Genomic DNA, 17843 nt, shown 5'->3' with positions numbered 1-17843 from the left:
ATTTCAAACGTTTCCCATTTTTAAGGTACAATTCCAAATAAATTGGGATTTTTATTTTATATATATTAATATTATTTTCACATTTATTGATTATGTTGTCGGTCATATGAGCAATCCAATTTTTTTAATCAACAGCCTCAACTGACTCTCACCATAAGAAGTGATAATTTACAAATTCATTCTCTTCAAACTTTTCAATACAGGGCTGCAGTAGAAAGGTGAGGCAGCATTTCTTGTCAAACACTAACTTGGGAAGATGCCACTGTCCGAATACCAAACTGTAAAAAAAAGATTCATTTTGTTCAAATCTTTTGACATTCTTGTGTAAAAGCATCCCAAGGAGGATAAAACAATTAGAACCGTTTCTTTGGCATGAAAAAATAGTGTATTTGTGAGAAAATGTGAGATTTCCAAGAAAGGACATTCATGCATGAACAACGAACGGTAAAACAAGTCATCCACTGTGAGTATGACTAAGTGAAAGTGAAAGAACATTCTCATTAGTTCCTGGCGGCATGGTAATGTTTGACTGTCAAAAGAAGCCTGAAAGTGAAGCAGTGCGTGTTTTTTGGAACTCCTCATCTTGAGGTTTATTTAAGCTAAATTCCGTGGGCTCATCGGCGGCGTGTTGCAAAAATCCTCCTATAGAACTCGAAAGAATGTGCAGCGCATACAGAGGGGCATTAGGCACAAAAGCGTGTCCTTAGAGGTTGGGGGGCCGCCATCAAAAGACCGACTCAAGAGGGATTTCTTTTCGAGAGAGAGTAAGGGTGGGGATGGGTGGAAGGGGGTGGGGTCAGGGGTGGGTGCGCACAAGGTGCTGTGGAGCTCCATCCAATTCACACTGGGGAGTTAGCTGGTGCATACAATGAAGAAGTGGTGGGAGCAAGTCATGGTTGTACGTTGCAAAAACAAACAGTAATGACATCATTAAACTCAATTAAAATGAATTAAACCGTTTTTTCCTCACACTGCTCAGGCGTGCACTCTTAACCCATCATGGTGTGTTTTGAACTCCTCTCTGAGATTATCAGTACAACACTAATATTTGTCGTTCTATGTGGAAGATAAAGTGTATAACTGAGAGGGGCAAAAAAGAAAGTTGGTGGAACGACGGCCAGTATTTCAGAAAAAGTCAAGCCAATTTTTATCGTATGAAACCATTGTGGGCGTAACAGTTCACTTATTTTTGATGTTTAATTAATTGTACATTCCAAAAATAAAACCAATACATTTAGTGTTAAACTAACACTCCATTACAAATAGGTCATGTCTTAACCTTCAAGTTTCAAGCAAGCTACTGTGGCAAAAAAAAAATCAAGCAAGTCGAGGCTTCACTCAATCTCAAGAAAGTCAAGTCGAATTATTACTATGGTTAAGCAAGTTTATACTGCAAGTCAAATGGTACAATCTTGCAATATTCACCTTAGCAACTTTGCACTCTGTATGTGTGCCTTAGATAGATGAACGATCAAGCTGTTGCTTAGTTTCATTTTTTTTGCTTTGTCTTGCAAGCCAAAATTCAAGTGTCAAATTTGCCACAATGTAGTAAGCATTCATAAAAAAAATAGCCGAAAACATCATAACGACAAATACTCCATTTTTCTTTCCTAAGCAAAGCCCATGACCTTCTTGATCCAGTCCACATAGACCGACACCCGGATGAAGATGCTGGGTTGGCCCGCGTGTCCGCAGCGCCGCATGGGGATGATCACACCTTCCAGAACCCAGCAGTCATGGTTCTGGCATGCCAACGGGCCACCGTAGTCTCTCTGCGGGCATACAAACAGTGGATAGAAAAAGTCAACACACCCGTGTTAAACTATAACTAAAATTGTTTTTTTAAAGCACCCACTTCTAATGCTAGTGGTCACCCACCTCGCAAGCTCCAACCCCTCCCTGGAAGGAACTGGTGCACATCTCGTTCTCCCGGACCCGACCTCGGAAATATTTGTTGCAGTCCTTATTACTGAGCACCGGAATATGGGCCACGTTCAAGACGGTCTCATCTCCGGTGCCTTGAAAGGAGAGCAAAGGAGTGACTTGGCACAGCTGTTTCATTGTTTATACACACCACTGTTCTTATTTTTAAAGTGTTATTATGACTTGCCTCTGGTCTCGCCCCATCCTGCTATCTCACAAATGGTCCCTTCAGCCACAATGTAGCGTTCAGGAGGCAGACAGATCTGAGAGATGCGCTCGTTAAACTGGACTGGGCTGCAGACACATAGTGGAGAGAAGAGTGCCAGGTATAATACGTATCAGCGTGTGTGCGTGCGTGCAAGGGTGTACACACGATTCCAGCTGCAGCATGACCAGCTGAGATTCAGAAGGTCCGCAGACGATCTTGGTGAGCGGGATGGTCTGTACGCCGGGTTCGCCATCCTGTGGATCACGGAACAAGGTGCCCAGCATGGCCGAGTAGCCGGGCAGATCCACGTAGCTGAGCGTGCGCACAAACACACAAATATATCATTGGGTGATATTGCAAAACATTTGATCAGTAGATGCGACATGCTTTGGTGAGAAAAGCAAAGCCTTACCAGGAGGAGAAACATTGCTTGGTGCTGATGACCCATCTGGCGTCCACCAGGGCGCCTCCGCAAAAATGGTTTCCTTTCCTTCCGGGTTAGAGTGAGTGCTTAAACATTTTTGGTGTTCAGGTCGATTGCAAAGGAACACTTTGTCAGTAACACACACGCATATAATACCTGTCTCTGAGGCTAACCGTCCATGGCGAGTTCCCAGGTATGCCATTTACGATGCGTAACCTGCTACTCTGGAAGCGGGCCTCTCGTTTCCCACACTCACTGAACTCAACTTTTTCTGTGTGGACAAAGACATCGATCAGCGTCGTTAATACAGCAATCACAATATTATGTATATTTAGGCGTCCATGAAGTAGTCCATAATGTATAAATTCAGGAACTTACCAACTGTTTCCGTGAGGGATACTTTCTCTCCAGCTGTTCGAAAGATAAAAAAAAAAAGTTGTTGTCATTGAACATATATTTTTTGGAGATAGTAGAACCAGAAGAAAAAAAAGGACAGTTGAGTACCACATTGTTTGATGGCACAGTAGTCAAACTCAGTTTTGGAGTCGATGGTGTAGCACCAGGGACCGTGTTGGTCCCCGTCTGGGTTACGACAGTAGTTCTCGGTCAAGTTGGCCTCGGGATGCGTTCTGGGATTTATTCTGGTGAATCAAATGATTCAAACGATTAGCACAGTTTTAGATTTTGACTCTTGCCAGTGAGACTACATGGGTACTCATTTGAGGTTTTGATGTCAAATTTGCTCTTGAAAGCAAGAATGAAAAGGAATTAGCCTTACCATTGTAATATTTTTTAGAGGGTAGTGTATGCATAAAATGCAATTAATGCTTTCAACTTCAATATTTATACCTGGTAAGGTGAGGCGTGTTCACGTTCCATTTTTGGCAGGTGATGCCCTTGCGTGTTTTGCGCACCATGCCGCGGTAGTTTCTTCCGTTTTCATGGTAGCAATCTGAAAGTATTAAACCACAGACAAATTATCTGAGAGTATTAAATCACGTCTTTTTTCAGAAGACTGCTATTCTGTGTGCCGTACCCTCCGCGTCAATGTCATCCGCACAGCGCTTGATCTGCAGGCACAGGGCAGTCCTCATCTCTGGCACGGACGTGAAGCACCAGGGGGCCTCGGAGCCGTCCGGATTGCGGCAGTAGTTCTCCTCCAAGCCCCTAGATATCAGTGAATTACTTTTGAAAAATATTCCTTCATTTCTAGCACGTGGCCTTGTGCTGACCCATAACAACTCATATGTCTTCTGTCTCTGATTGGTTGTTTTTCCTCAGACACTGTTTTTTCTCATGTATCAAATTAGAGACGCGTAACGCTCCGAGACTTGACACTCACTTGCATTCGTATGTGTTGGGGTAGAAGGGATGCTCGTGAGGATACTGCGCGTCCCAGCGCTGGCAAGGGATGCCTGACGTGGTCTCGTTGACTCTGCCACGGTAATCCTCCCCGCGGCCACGGAAACAGTTGGTGGTGAAGCTGGAGCGTTGACGTTTCTCCACGCGCACCTCAGCTGAGAAGACATCACCGGGGAAAGGAAGCTTCAGGGGGCATATTATGGAAAACTAATCATTTAATGCAAATACTTGGGTCTCTGGAGTGACTGTCTTCCCCAACAAGTGTGAAATTACACACCCAAGAAAATTGTGTACACAATTAAGTGAATTATGGGGTTCTTTGGAGATGTCCCACTGCATGTGCATTTTGCATATTTTTAATCTACTTGCAACAATAATAATCATACTATTATTATCATATATGTACTGAATACATAAATTGGTAAATAAAAATTATGTAAAAATATCAGTTAAAACAATGAACAACAAATACTAGAAATCTTTTCATTAAATATTTTAACAACAAGAATAGTGTCAACAATAAATAAAATAAAATAAAATAAAATTGAGCTTTAACATGATATTTGCCTAGACTGACAAAATTGAAAACATTCTTGTCTTGCTGACTCTCAAGTACGTCAAAAGATGGCATAATTGCTTCATCCTCCCACCAGCCAACTCTGGCCGGGCATTCCAAAGTTGCAACATGTTGCACAACTCCTGTTGCTAATCTCAGCAAAAGGCCACGTTGTGAAGCAACTGTCCGTTTCATATAGTATGAACAAAGAATAATAATAAAACTAATACTAAAACGAATTGTTTAAAACAAATCTGATCAAAATCTTGAAAGGGTGGGTGCTGAGTATTTTGTTTCTTCGGCAAATAGGGAGCTTAAGATCGTGGGATGCTTTGAGAATAATTGTCAATTTCTGTCTATGTGAAGCCCTTTGAGACTGCTTGTGATCTAGGGCTATACAAATAAACTTGACTTGACTTGACTTGAATAATCTTACTGCATTTCCTGATTTCGCAGCTCTCTCGCTCCACGTTGGGGTCTGTTGTATAACACCATGGCACAGGCGAGGCGTCCGGGTTACGGCAGTAGTTGTCATCCAGACTCTTGTCAGGGTACCTGAGGAAAAGCCACGTCACATCGAAACATGGCCCAACGCTCGCCGTCGTCGTCAAATGAGATATGGTTACTTTTCGGGCTGGTAGATGTGCTGGTGAGGGTACTGCTGGTCCCACCGTTGACACTCCCTTCCGCTTACCGTGTGGTCTACCTGCCCTCTGTATTCTTCGCCGTTACATGTGATGCACACGTCTGCACACACACACAAATGTCAGAGGAGTTAATGAAGGCTTTTTGTCAAAATGCAGCACCGCACCTCAAAGCAGTACTAAAGTAACAAACTTGCTGAGTCATCTTTTCAACTATTTTAACCCGACAGAAGATAGCCATTACCTTACCGTCTTTGCACTGAGGGATGCTGCAACTTTCGTACCGTCGCTCGGGGTCAGTGGTGTAGCACCACGGCCCGATGCGATCCCCGTCTGGATTTCGGCAGTAGTTCAGCTCCAAGCCGTTGCTTGGTGAAGGAGTCCACCTGAAAATGTCGCAATTCAACCACTGAGAACAACCGCGGGCTAGCTCCTCATATTTATAGATTGATTTGTATGACAGGCGCCTGCCAATGTCAACTGAGCTCAATTTTATATTTAAAAAAAAGATTTAGCCACTTCTATTTCTCAGGGTCTCATTAAGTATGACAGACGGTTCCGCTTACCTGTGATCGTGAGGGAACTTGGACCACCATTGCTGGCAGGTGAGTCCGCTTCGGGTAGTGAACACCTTCCCGCGGTAGTCTTCGCCTTTACCCACGATGCACTTGCGAACATAGACTGTGCATCACGCACACACACACCGTCGTAAATACGTGTGATTGTGTTCATGTAACATTGTGAGTCTTACCTTTCTTCTCGTAAAGGTCACAGTTGACGTTGCGTTTAACCTCGGCGTTGCTGCCATCTCCCACCCAGCGCAGGTGTTTGCATGTGATTGTTGGCCGCGTTTCGTAGTTGAACGCTCTGATGGGCACATTTACATGAGATGTACATTCATACTATATACTAAGTCTAACCTTATGTCCAGCGTATATAGAACAGTGTACCTGCAGTCTAGTGAGATCGAGCACCGTGCAGCGCAGTCTTCCACGTTAAGGACCAACAACGTGACAACGTGGGCCGAGTTCCAAGAAGTGGGGACCAGCTCTCGGCCCTCCGACCGCTGGAAGTCGTTCAGGGGACTGCGGTAACCTAAGTTGAAATGCATCAGACCACCCATGGTCCAAGCTTAATGCTGCAGGATTGGTCATGACCAAAATCTTTCTATCATTTTTCTTTATTCATTTTCAAATGAATGGTTTGATTTAGAAACTTATAAACCGATAAATAGTATAGCACATTCTAGTAAAAAAAAAAAATTATTTTATGTTTTAAATTTATTTTCATTTTTCTATTTATCTGATGCTCTCTGACAGGTGATATAATTATTTTTTTAAGCACAGTACATGCTGTTCTATTTTTCTTCCATTTTATTTTATCGTCATACAATAATTGGACTTTCATGCATTGAGTGTGTGTATAAGAAATGGAGCTTATGTAGTGCGTGTTACCCCAGCACATACGCACACGACCTTTGGACATCAGACTATTTAGTTATATGACTAAAGTTTATTAAGCAGTTTCCACCAGTGAGAGCATCTTCATTTGAATTAATATAATACATACACACTACATAGCTTTCTTCACAATGTGAATATAAACACATCAAAACTGTTAGATCATTAAGAAAAAAGTACAAAAACTCACCAGTGACCAGGCTTGTCGTTAGGAAAAAGCACAGCAGCAGTGGCAGCAGCATCGCAAGAAGACACAGTTTCGACACCAGTTGTTGCCCGTCAAGGCGTCTCATTTGGAACGGAGAAGAAAACACTTTCCAGGTAGAGGATTTCAGAACATGAAACGCCGGACACTGAGCTGATATTTAAACAAAGAGGCCTTCATACAAACAAAATCACGGGGATCAATAATGCTCACTAATCATTAATAAGGAATGGCACACATCATCGTCTACTCATGCGCCCTCGAGTCAGTCAGTGGACGCTAGAGGGCGATAAACACGGCGGAGGTGACCTTTATTTTCTGTTGCTCTCGTTTGTCCACTCCCTCTTCCGAAAATGAAAGGGAAGCGCAACAAGTTTACTAACTTTAAAACGGTGTCGTCATCAACACCGTCACATCAGGTAAGAGCACTCGCGATGTTTGTGATAAAAATGTTTACCGCACTTTTATACTTCAAGGAGGTGCAAAAACACAAAGACGACTTTTGATGGTTGAATATGAAAACCTTTGCGTTTGCAAAGATAAATAATGCTCATTGTTTGATTGCAACGTTAACGGAACATTTTGTGAGTGCTTCAGGGGAGGGTGGCAACTGTCTTATTTGATCTACTTGCACAAACGGCATGTTGCAATTACAAAGTGTGGGATTCTCTCCCCAGATTTAGGAGAAAACTGCAGATTAAAACGGCACAGCAATGACACAGCAATGCAAACAAATGTAAACAAACAGTTTGTGCGTCATTTTTTTTATGCTTATTGTCCTCCTTCTGGTGTGCATGTTGTGGTCACCAGGGGGCAGTATTATAAAGGTTACATAATGAACCAAGAAACTTTCATAACACGCCATAAACTGTAGTAATTTTAATTTAACGTTAAGGCTTCAATTGGAAACAGAAAAAAACCAGAACTTGCCTGTTTGGCTGTTATCTATATCTATTTGTTGTAAGCCTATATTTTAAAATATATTTCAAAATAAAAACAAACAAAAAAAATCCATACTGGTAGGTCCCTTGTATTGATCATTGGTGTGTGTGTGTGTGTGTGTGTTTAGGATGTCGCAGGTGGAATTGAACGAAGGCAGCGTAGACATTCCAGGCTGCACGTCACCACTCTTCTACAGACAAAGTCGACCATCCTCGGGGGATGTCAAGATGTCTGTTTTGCTTCTTCATGGTCGCCGCTTCTCCTCGGAAAACTGGCTCAGCAACGGCACCCTTCACACGCTGGCCGATGCCGGCTGCCGGGCAGTTGCCATTGACCTTCCAGGTGCGCGGAACAGAAAGCGGTCATACGTCCATCCATAGCGCTGGTCAAGATAAGCATCGTAAAAAAACGGCTGTGGCTAAATGTTAGAGAGAACTACGATCAGTCGTCACCAAATTTCATGTGGACGTCTTAACTTATGCTCACCTCAGCCTCTGAAAATACATCAGAATCATCCCCCTAATATATTGGATTTTATGTTAAGATTTTAATATTTTCAGACGTCAAAGTAGACATGAGCACTTAATTTTATGTGACGCAAACCTTGCTTGATCACAGGACTGGGCTGCTCCAGCTCAGCCGAGGCGCCAGCGGCCATGGGAGAGTTGGCCCCCGCTACGTTCCTGAAGGACGTATGTGAGCGACTGCAGCTGAGTCCCGTGGTGCTGATCAGCCCGTCACTCAGTGGCATGTATTCGCTCCCCTTCCTGCTGCAACACCAGCACCTACTACGGGCCTACATTCCCGTCGCGCCCATCTGCACCGAAAAGATCGGCGCAGAACAATACGGCGGTGTCAAGGTTTACATTTTTATGATTTCAAATTCCACAATGTAAGTCGGGAAATATTTTTGCTCATGCCACTTAATATGGGTAGAACATGGTTGTTGTAAGGGTAACAATAATAAAAACTGGGTTGTTTTGAAAAATGTACTGAAATTTAATCTAGAACACAATTTTCTAGAATTAAAATAAGCAAATTTATTTCTGGCACGACAGGTGCCGTCACTTATTGTCTATGGCGATGGTGACGCTGAGCTGGGGCAGATGTCGCTCAGCAACCTGAGCCAGCTGGCCAATCACAGCGTGGCGGTGATGAAAGGGGTGGGGCACGCCTGTTACCTGGACGACCCTGACACGTGGCACCGTCTACTCTCTGACTTCCTTGCTAAACTCTGAGGTAAGTGTGTCATGTTACAAAAATCACGAGACACCTTGAAGTGAAGTGAAAAATATGAACATTATTTATTAACTGATTCTCTGTAATAAACAATTTGAAAATATTTTACAAGGAGTCACAGACACAATATTTTACAAATTTTGCCCCTCTCCTTTTTTGTCATCTTTTTTTTCCGCATAGCTTCAACTGTACAAAAAGAATGGAGCGACAAACAAAAGAAAGAGGGAGCTCAAGTCATCCTCTCTCACACACACGCGCACACTTGCGAGATACAAATACAAAATAAAAATCTGTTTGGACTTCAGACCTCAAACTTATCAACAGTGCTCTTTTCCTATATTTATATTGAGATATATATACTGACTTCACTTTGACTGATTCCGACTTGTTTTCTCTATTTTCTTTTAAACACACACTTTTGTCAAACATGGTCACAGAGCACCAGACTACACACTACACAATCACATACACACTGTCCCCCTCACACACACGGACGCAGCCTGCTTCCCCCTTTGCTTCTTTTAACCCTCGTCACAATGTGATATTTGGCAAACCTGTCCAATCAACAAAGACTTAGCTGGAGACTTTTTTTCAACCCTTCTGTTAATATTTGTTACATTGTTCGGATTCAACTAATAACTCTAATATTAATAACCATTATAATCAATGAACTGAGCCAATTTGAGCTGAGGTTAGAATATTTTTCCAAACATCAGGAAAAAAACCATTTGATTTGTATTTATTTTGTTAACTGACACACGTCATACTGCTAATTGGCAACATTTGTTTGTTGTGTAACAATACCGCCGTCATGTTTCGTTTGTTTCTCAGGAGTGTTTTTTTAGTTTTTTTTTAATGGCTCATTGGTAATTGTTACTGTTTAAGTCAATATTTGAATAAGGTCAGTTTGACCTATGTCGTGTTTTGTATTATCAAAGGGTCAAATGATTAAAAAAAAAAAATCCCGATATACATTCTGAACTCCATTAATAATCTAAAACATGGTGGGGGGCGAGGGGGATCAGAGCTCTGTTGCGCGTGACGCTAAGGCAATCAAATAGAGAGGCGTCGTTTTTTCTACGTTGCATTTTAAAAACTCAATACACTGACCAACTAACACATTCTGTCAATCCAAAAAGCGATGACGTCCCTTTTTGTTTTTTTTCTCAACGTCCATAACACTGGATTGTGTTCATTGCGACACACAAACAAGAACTTAAAAAAACAACAATCAGCCCTCACATCACACGCACTATTTTAAAGACATTCCACTCAATTAATGCACGCACGCATACACGCAGGCAGAATTAGAGCAGTCAAGAGCCCCTAATTAAAGAAACAAAACACATGACCCAATAATAAGGCTGGATTTACGCTGCAAGTGGCACAATTCAGATTTGCTGTGTCAAAGGGCAAAAGTCACTTTTGTTACTTTTCTTAATTTCGCATAGTGTCCACTTTTTCCAGTCTCCGTATCTCAAGACAGGTTCATGATCAAACATCACAATTCTGTGTTCAGCTTACTGAAACTTTGAACAGTTAGAATTTCAGAAATTTAGGGAAGGTGAAATTAAACTCAGTTGCACATTTTTGCAACAGAGGTTTGCGTACATTTTTGGTTCAACCTCAAATTTCACCCAAAAGCACAATATCCCAAACTTTCTGCGAGTAGCAGAAATCGCCGTGACGTTTTCACAATTTAACACATTTCAAAAATATCCAATAACATCAGCCAAAGCATAGACAATTCAATATGGTGTGAATATATATATGCTACATTAGGGGCGTGTCCATTATTTGGGGAAAAAAAGCAAAGCAAATTCTCTACGATAGCCAGTCGAGTAATGTGAGGGTTGCTAAACTCTCAATATTTGTACCATCCATGTATTATTGTTTACTGACGTGCGGAATTATTGACGAGCAATTTGGTTGCCTGCGCATACAGGTTGGTTTTATGTGTTCCCTTGAAATGTACATGAAACTAGTCACGAAAACCTGTTTTAGGCGATTAATGGGACTTTGCGAACTTGAAACCTGCGGCGTAAATCCAGTCCAAGTGTGTGTGCTGATAGCTGACTGATCATAGTGATGTGATGGCAGTCAGATGGCTGCTCTATCTAAAGCTGATCCCTTTCCAAGATGGCCGCTTGATTTGAAAGAAACGACGAGTACTATACGCTCGCCTCGCTCGTCTACCACAAAGTGCGTCAAGGCACTATTATGAAATGAAGCGGATCCTAAACAGTCTAAAAAGACAACCACGTGACTGGCGCAGACTACGTTTGGTGGCCATTTTGGGGACAGCATGATAAGGCCTGAACCACCCTGGCACGGAACCCATGAAGAACATGTGACAGAATACAGTTTAACGAGAAGAAGCAAAGCCTTCTATGGAGTAATTGAAAGGAAAGCAAATGTCAAATTACGGGAATAATATTCCGATATTACAATAGGGAATTTGGATTTTTAGAAAGGGAAAAAAAGTTGACATTTTGTTCACACCGTATTCATTTTTTACTGATCTCAACTAATCTCAATCAATTTTACAAGATTCTGACTCTATTGCTGTAAAGATACTTTTTTTCTTGCAATGTACTCAGATTTGATTTTCGTAATTTTTCCCGCCTCATAGAATTGGACATTTGTGATGTTAAAACTTAAATGCATGTAACAATAATTTGTTTCCTGCTATATTCTGACCATTTAAATTTGGATTTCTTATTTCTGACTATTTAACTATTGTTTTTTCTCAAAAAATTTGGATTTCACTCGTGTAATATTCTGAATTTATTCTCGTAACAGTATCGTTTAATTCTTGTAAAATAACTTGTTACTTTGTTACTCACTTTTCTCTCCTAATATTCCAACTTTTTTGCTCGTAACATTAAGTCGACTTGAAATATTCCAACTTTTTTCTCTCGTGACACTGCAATGTTTTTCTTGTCATATTTTTACTCCATCCTCGTAGCACTGATCTGTTTTTTTTCTTCACAGCCTTTTGAGGACTGGCAGAGGTGATGTTGGTATAGATGGAGGTCAGAGAGGTTCTTTTTTTGTTGGTAATATATAAACCACACCACACCGCTAGTTATTAGTGCCTCTGTGTCGTGAATATGAGCACATCAAGATGATAACATTTTTTTTTTTTTTTAATCTCTCTCATTAAGCCATTTCTGCTGTGTTTTTGGCTAAAAAAAATAAGACCACATGAAATTTTATCTCATTTTGGCAAGTAGATATAGTAGTGCATAAATTAAATGTATTGTCCCTTCTTTTTTTTGGTGAAGAAAATTAAAATGTTTGGATTTCTCATGACACGATGTCGTCTACCTAAGAGTTGTTTTTTTTTTTGGGGGGGGGGGGGGGGGGGGGTCGGTGGGGGTCTCTCCTTGGCTGAGGACACAGAAGTGAAGCTGGCTAGATGGTGGCACTCAGGGCTTCCATCACTGCCCATCATTGCCTATAAGACTACTTTAGGTGGTGGGGGAGCACATATGAGAAGCACAGGACAGCTATAAAGTGTGTGTGCACATCTGTGTGTGAGTGTGACAGATGAGATTAATGTAGTAGAGAGTCAGCGTGAGGACTGACGACAGGATAAAGCAGGAAAAGTTGAATCAGCAGCAAAGCCACGCGGGACGGACGCAAGGAGTGGCCCCGCCCACAGTCCGACGTGTTCTCCTGAGGATTGGAAGGACACGCGTTAGGGTTGCACTTCACATAAAAAAAAATCTCATCATCTGGGTCAACATTAAAATTACTTTTAATTTGATTTTAATTCATTAAAATAGGAGAAGGGAAATTGAATTACAATGTTGTAAAGATGACTAGTTTGGATTTTTCATGTTGACTGGTGTGTCCATAAACATACATTTTTCCCCAAAATTGCTCAATTGTAATTCAGCTCTAAATATAATTTGTTTGGGTTTTGTTAGTTTCATGTTCTGTATTCACGAACTATTTGGAATCCAAATTACAAAAATGCTGACATGCTGCTTACCGTGTTGTTGTAGTCAAAACAGGTGGAGGGTCCTTTCCTATAGCGCGCCACTGTCATTTCTTCACACGGGTTCTCCTCCATAACTGGAAATGAGCCATTACGGAAAAAAACCCACAGCGATTTTCGACACATCAATGACGTTGTCGCACCAGAGGATACACTCCACCTCCTCCTGGGACAGCTTTTCAATCTCGCAGCCATTGCAGGGCATCTTCTCGGCCACCACAAACAACAGGTTGGTGTTGTTTAACCTTTTGGCATGGATCAGCCTGCACAGAACACAGTGCACTTGATGAAGTTACGTCCTTGACTGTGTGCGTGTGTGCGTCTACCTGGAGCAGTTGCCACAGTCCTGCAGCATGTTGAAGGAGCTGCTCAAGTTGCTCAGGTAGTACTGAGTCTGGATCATGACACAACTCCTATCCCTGGAGTCCAGTCCTTCAGCGCCCACCTCATCTGCGGGTGCCATTGGAAACACACACACACAAATATGGATCTACTCACAAAGTGACTGGAGTTTAATTGGACATTTTGTTTGGTGTGTGCTGTGTTGGTCATCCTGGGTATACCACACACTAAGATAACTGGCACTGGCACTACTAGAACACATTTGTCAAACTTTTTTTTTTCCTTCCCCTCATCAGATATGTGGTCTCACATTTTGAAAATCGGCACCCACCTGTGATTAACCAGCTGTGATAAGCCAGCCCATACATTATCTGCTGGAACAAGGACCTGAAGACAAGAAGGGACCAATATGTATATTTTGCAGTCACTAGGACAAAGCATTAAGTACGTAAGCAGCACATGAAATTCAGCTATTACAAAAAATATAATAACAAATATAATAAAATATGTCCCCGTGAACAAGATGTTTATCATTGGTGCTGTAATCTACAGTGGTGTAGAACTGCACTTTCTGATATTACTAAAAGGTGGAGGTGCACCTTATGACGGCCAGGTATATAATCATGAAGCCTCACCATGCAGCTGCAGATGTCCACCAAGCCAGGTTGACAAAATCTGCAATTGTGGGCTGTGGATGTGACAATCAATACATTTAAAATATATGCAGTGGTGCCTCAAGATCCAAGTGACCTGTTGTGTTTAAAATATATTTTTAGTACCACAAAGACTCCTCTCCGTGCCGCTCCGGCCTCACTGTTGGGCATGCGCTCGCACACCGACTGGTAGTCGAACGACTGCTTGCGGTAGTAGAAGGAGTTGTTGTAGAGCGCATACATCAGGGATGAGTCCACGTCGCTGAAGAACATGCCCACCTGCGGAAGAACACAAGAAGTCATGACAGAGGGGTTCAAATTAACCACTCGTGACGGGTCAAGACGCCACCTTATTCCAGTCATCCTTCTGGTTGGACATGATGAGGAAGCCACCATCGTCGATTAGGTAACACAGGAGGTCCTGCGGGGGAAAAACAATAAATGGACTGAGCTGGAGTGAAACACACGTAAAGAGTAAAATGGACACTCACATCATTGTTGGCCTCACAGTCCATCTCGCAGACCCTGTTTGGCCCACACTGAAACACAAAAGAAGAAGGAACAAAATGGGGACGCTATTGCGATCAAGGTACACCCTGGACTGGTCGCCAATTTTTTTTTTTTGCACCCTACTCAATATTTAACCATTTGCTTACCGTGTTAGGGCCTTGGCGGTTGTCTGTATGGTTACTGGCAAGAATCTTGAACTTATCCACCCAAGCTTCGAGATCCAGTTTCACTCCGACAACTGACAAATGAGCAAACAAAACAAGACCAGCTTTCTCTAAGTATGTTCAAAATGAAAGCCACGTTGCTCAGGAACGCACCCGCCGGTTTGATAGTCTTCCCCCCGACGGTGATGTCCACCGCCGAGCTGACCAGGATCCCAATGGTGTCATTCTCCGGGTTGAGCAGCTCGTCTCGGGCTGAAAGACAAACAAAAATGTGAGGAAACAAAAAGAGCGGGCTCGGCACCCAGAGGAGCATCATTCACCTGTACGATAAGGCGCTCTGAAAATGTAGCCCTTGTTGTCGAGACTGCGGCGGTAATAGCTGGCGTTAAACGGCTCGGGGTCTTCCTCCCAGCTTTCCGCAGCCCTGACATTTTAAGAGAGAGCTGTAAATCTTCCCACTACTGCTGTGCTTGTTTCTTATCAAAGTGATTAGGCTTTAAAAGGGAGGCATGAAAAACACAGTCTTGATAAGAACGACTCTTACTTGTTGGGAAACACTCGTGTGATTCCTCCGTCTGTGGCAGCGAATACAGCCAGAAAACCGTACCTTCAAACACAAAGGAATGTTAAAGTGGACAGATTTTGGGGATTTTTTTTTTATCTGCCTACGTCTGAAAGAGTCTGAACGAGGTATCGTGCACTCACGTGTTCAAGTCTTTATTCTTCCACACTTTGTCCACCAGCTGCCTGATGATGCCCGTGTCCAGGATCAGATTGTGAAGCAGCAAATTGTCGCCTGAACAGGGCGACAAATATTAACATGAATACCAAGTGGCCAATCTTATTGTTTCCTAAAGGGGGAGGGGGGGGTGTCTCAGTGGGCTTTTGTTTTATTAGGTGTGGAGCCCTACCGCACAAGTGATAATGGAATTTCAGGCTTTAGACACTCAAGAGATTTAGTAGGAGGAACAAATTTTTTTTGGGCAAATTTGTAAACAATGTGAAACAAAGACCAGCGTACTCATGAAAGCAACTGCACAAATGTACTAAAAAAATATGTCCAATATTCACAATCACAAATCTTCTTTTGTTTACTGTCCAGGTGTATAGATGGTGATTTATTTTTATAAGCCTAGTAAACGGTGAATGTAGGCAATTATAAAACAACCTGGGGGTTGGAGTCAACTACTTGGTCCCTTGACTAGTTAAACTTTCAGTTAAAAATATCGCAAATGCAAAATCAACTGACATTGCTTGGAGTCGGGCGTCACTTTCTCCATAAGGGCGATGAAGTTGAGCAGGAATTCCGTGTTATTGCTTGACAACTCCAGATCGTTGCAGTATTCCCTGAGAAGGAATTAAAAAAATAAAAATGAAAACTGCTCCAACCTGTCTGACGTTTTGAAAGTCCCAAGCCAAATCATGCAGCATGCGCGGAGGGTTGTACTTGGTGACGGTGAACTCTGATGACACAAAAGCCAAGTTCCAACTCATCAGTGACAATGAAAACACTATAATGCAACACACGCACACACACAAACACACAAAATCCCTGGACGAGATGTGGCGTAATGACAACGAGGAGCGTTCCACACAAGGCTACCTGGGAGCAATGAATATATGTCCTTCAGACTCAAAACTGTTTGGCAGCAGTGACTCAAAATCTGAAACAGAAAGGGGGAAGATTATCCGGGAAGGGGGCTGAGAAAGTGAGGGACTTGCAGCTGTTCGGGGGACGGAGGGCGGGTGAACACAACGGGACTTTTACCATAGCAGCGTTGAGGAATCATGGGAAACACTAGCGTTAGCCAATATGGTGCCTCAAACAGAACCTGACCTTAATGGATGAACTTTTTTGTTTTTTGTCATCATCAAACTTAACAGGTTTTGAGATGTCTGAGAAGTGACTTGACTCAACGTGGCGTCAGGAAGCGACTTCTCAGACCCACATGTAGTTGCAGCGAGCGCTGTCAAAAGGTCAGGCAGGCATCAACGTGGCCAACTCTTGCAAGGGTCCTGATGAAGGTGTGGTCGCCCCTCAGACTGCCAGGGCAGGGGGGCTCGGAAGGACACGTAATGGCAGGAGATGCATTGCATTGTGAAGGGCATGTTGAAGGGCAACGCTAAGCAAAGTTGATTAATTAAATCTCATGTTGTCACACTCAAGGTTTCACTCTGTCAATGGGGTGCCCAGGTAGTCTCCGCCCACAATGCCGTGCATCATCCCAAGGTCGGGGTTCGCTTAGGAAGCGTTGGCCCGTGCGCCTGGCGGTCTGAGGGGTGAGTCAGGGGTGTGGCAGAAAGGGTGAGGGGGACAAGCTGATGAGACAGGGGTTGTAGAGAGGGACGACACAGGAGCTGACATCTGAGACGTGGGCCGGGACACAGATCAGCTTTGGAGGAAGCCTGTGCTCAACCACAGTCCTACTTGGAGACCGATGCTAATGCTTAGTACGTACTTGTATATATTGCTTATACTGCTTTCTGCCCACATTGGAGCGCTTAGGCAAAATATTAGCAATTCCATAAACTATATTTATCTCTAATAGAAATGTGATGAGATACATTTAACACTGAGCAAATCATCTTTACAAAGTTTATTATACAGAACTTGTCGTGGACCATATCAGACTGTTACACTGTATCTAATAAGCTGTCTAATATTAACTAACTACTGTATTTGCGGAGGTCAACAATCTAGCTGCTGTATTGCTAATTTGTGGACATTGATATTAGAGTGAACATTTACAGATTAGCGACGCCGTAAGAAATACACAGACAGGTAAGGGAGAAGAGGATGCAAAGAAAAGGTGAAAGACAGACAGGAGGAAAGGAGCCATCCACAGAAGGAGCATGAACATCTGTCTTCACGTTCAGTGCGTCGGCAGCAGAGGTGAACTGAGAACTGAGCTTTTATCATCGTGTCACGAAGGGTAGGGACTGTCAAGTCAAGTCAAGTCAAGTTTATTTGTATAGCCCTAAATCACAAGCAGTCTCAAAGGGCTTCACATAGACAGAAATTGACAATTATTCTCAAAGCATCCCCTGATCTTAAGCTCCCAAAAGGGCAAGGAAAAACTTAAAAACCCCTAGCAGGGGGAAAATGAGAAACCTTGAGAAGGGACCACAGATGGAAGGATCCCCCTTTCAGGATCACCAGGTTGAAATGGATGCAGAGAGGGCACAAATGATGGTTAAAAGAAGA

At 42.7% G+C, this 17843-nt stretch overlaps 3 protein-coding genes across 7 annotated transcripts in view; 1 reads left to right on the top strand and 2 right to left on the bottom strand.

The window, feature by feature from the left end:
• Positions 1 to 1178: 1178 nt before the first annotated feature.
• Positions 1179 to 6944, bottom strand: mst1 (macrophage stimulating 1). Its single transcript, XM_061290256.1, has 18 exons — positions 6768 to 6944; positions 6068 to 6212; positions 5869 to 5984; positions 5684 to 5798; positions 5367 to 5503; positions 5100 to 5220; positions 4910 to 5028; positions 3898 to 4072; positions 3592 to 3722; positions 3405 to 3507; positions 3060 to 3196; positions 2934 to 2966; positions 2712 to 2826; positions 2544 to 2621; positions 2297 to 2443; positions 2111 to 2217; positions 1879 to 2018; positions 1179 to 1772 (listed from the first exon to the last, which is right to left on the bottom strand). The coding sequence occupies exons 1-18, from the start codon at positions 6868 to 6870 to the stop codon at positions 1611 to 1613; spliced, it is 2184 nt and encodes a 727-aa protein (XP_061146240.1). The 5' UTR covers positions 6871 to 6944; the 3' UTR covers positions 1179 to 1610.
• A 104-nt stretch (positions 6945 to 7048) lies between these two features.
• Positions 7049 to 12280, top strand: abhd14b (abhydrolase domain containing 14B). Of its 2 annotated transcripts, none has more exons than XM_061290276.1 (5): positions 7049 to 7201; positions 7852 to 8066; positions 8343 to 8584; positions 8783 to 8963; positions 11958 to 12280. In XM_061290276.1, exons 2-4 carry the CDS (start codon positions 7853 to 7855, stop codon positions 8960 to 8962), a joined length of 636 nt encoding a protein of 211 aa, XP_061146260.1. In that variant the 5' UTR covers positions 7049 to 7201; position 7852; the 3' UTR covers position 8963; positions 11958 to 12280. The 2 variants fall into 2 exon arrangements, with proteins under 2 accessions (XP_061146260.1, XP_061146259.1); XM_061290275.1 differs by having other exon boundaries at positions 9144 to 12280.
• cacna2d2a (calcium channel, voltage-dependent, alpha 2/delta subunit 2a) overlaps positions 9005 to 17843 on the bottom strand; it is a 132139-nt gene continuing 123300 nt past the window's right edge. For all 4 annotated transcript variants that reach the window (XM_061290240.1, XM_061290241.1, XM_061290243.1 and 1 more), the window contains 16 exons: positions 16242 to 16302; positions 15888 to 15985; positions 15344 to 15434; positions 15183 to 15245; positions 14959 to 15062; positions 14792 to 14890; positions 14621 to 14712; positions 14456 to 14503; positions 14314 to 14385; positions 14091 to 14243; positions 13947 to 13999; positions 13643 to 13698; positions 13296 to 13419; positions 13123 to 13232; positions 12964 to 13046; positions 9005 to 12644 (listed from right to left, as the gene is read on the bottom strand). In XM_061290240.1, the coding sequence (XP_061146224.1) occupies positions 12522 to 12644; positions 12964 to 13046; positions 13123 to 13232; positions 13296 to 13419; positions 13643 to 13698; positions 13947 to 13999; positions 14091 to 14243; positions 14314 to 14385; positions 14456 to 14503; positions 14621 to 14712; positions 14792 to 14890; positions 14959 to 15062; positions 15183 to 15245; positions 15344 to 15434; positions 15888 to 15985; positions 16242 to 16302 (1430 nt within the window). In that variant the 3' untranslated portion in view covers positions 9005 to 12521. The remainder of the gene's footprint in view (positions 12645 to 12963; positions 13047 to 13122; positions 13233 to 13295; positions 13420 to 13642; positions 13699 to 13946; positions 14000 to 14090; positions 14244 to 14313; positions 14386 to 14455; positions 14504 to 14620; positions 14713 to 14791; positions 14891 to 14958; positions 15063 to 15182; positions 15246 to 15343; positions 15435 to 15887; positions 15986 to 16241; positions 16303 to 17843) is intronic.

Source organism: Syngnathus typhle, linkage group LG11, assembly GCF_033458585.1.
Source record: "Syngnathus typhle isolate RoL2023-S1 ecotype Sweden linkage group LG11, RoL_Styp_1.0, whole genome shotgun sequence".
NCBI lineage: Eukaryota > Metazoa > Chordata > Actinopteri > Syngnathiformes > Syngnathidae > Syngnathus > Syngnathus typhle.
Note: the sequence above shows the minus strand (reverse complement) of the source record. Positions and strands in the feature narration are given on the sequence as shown.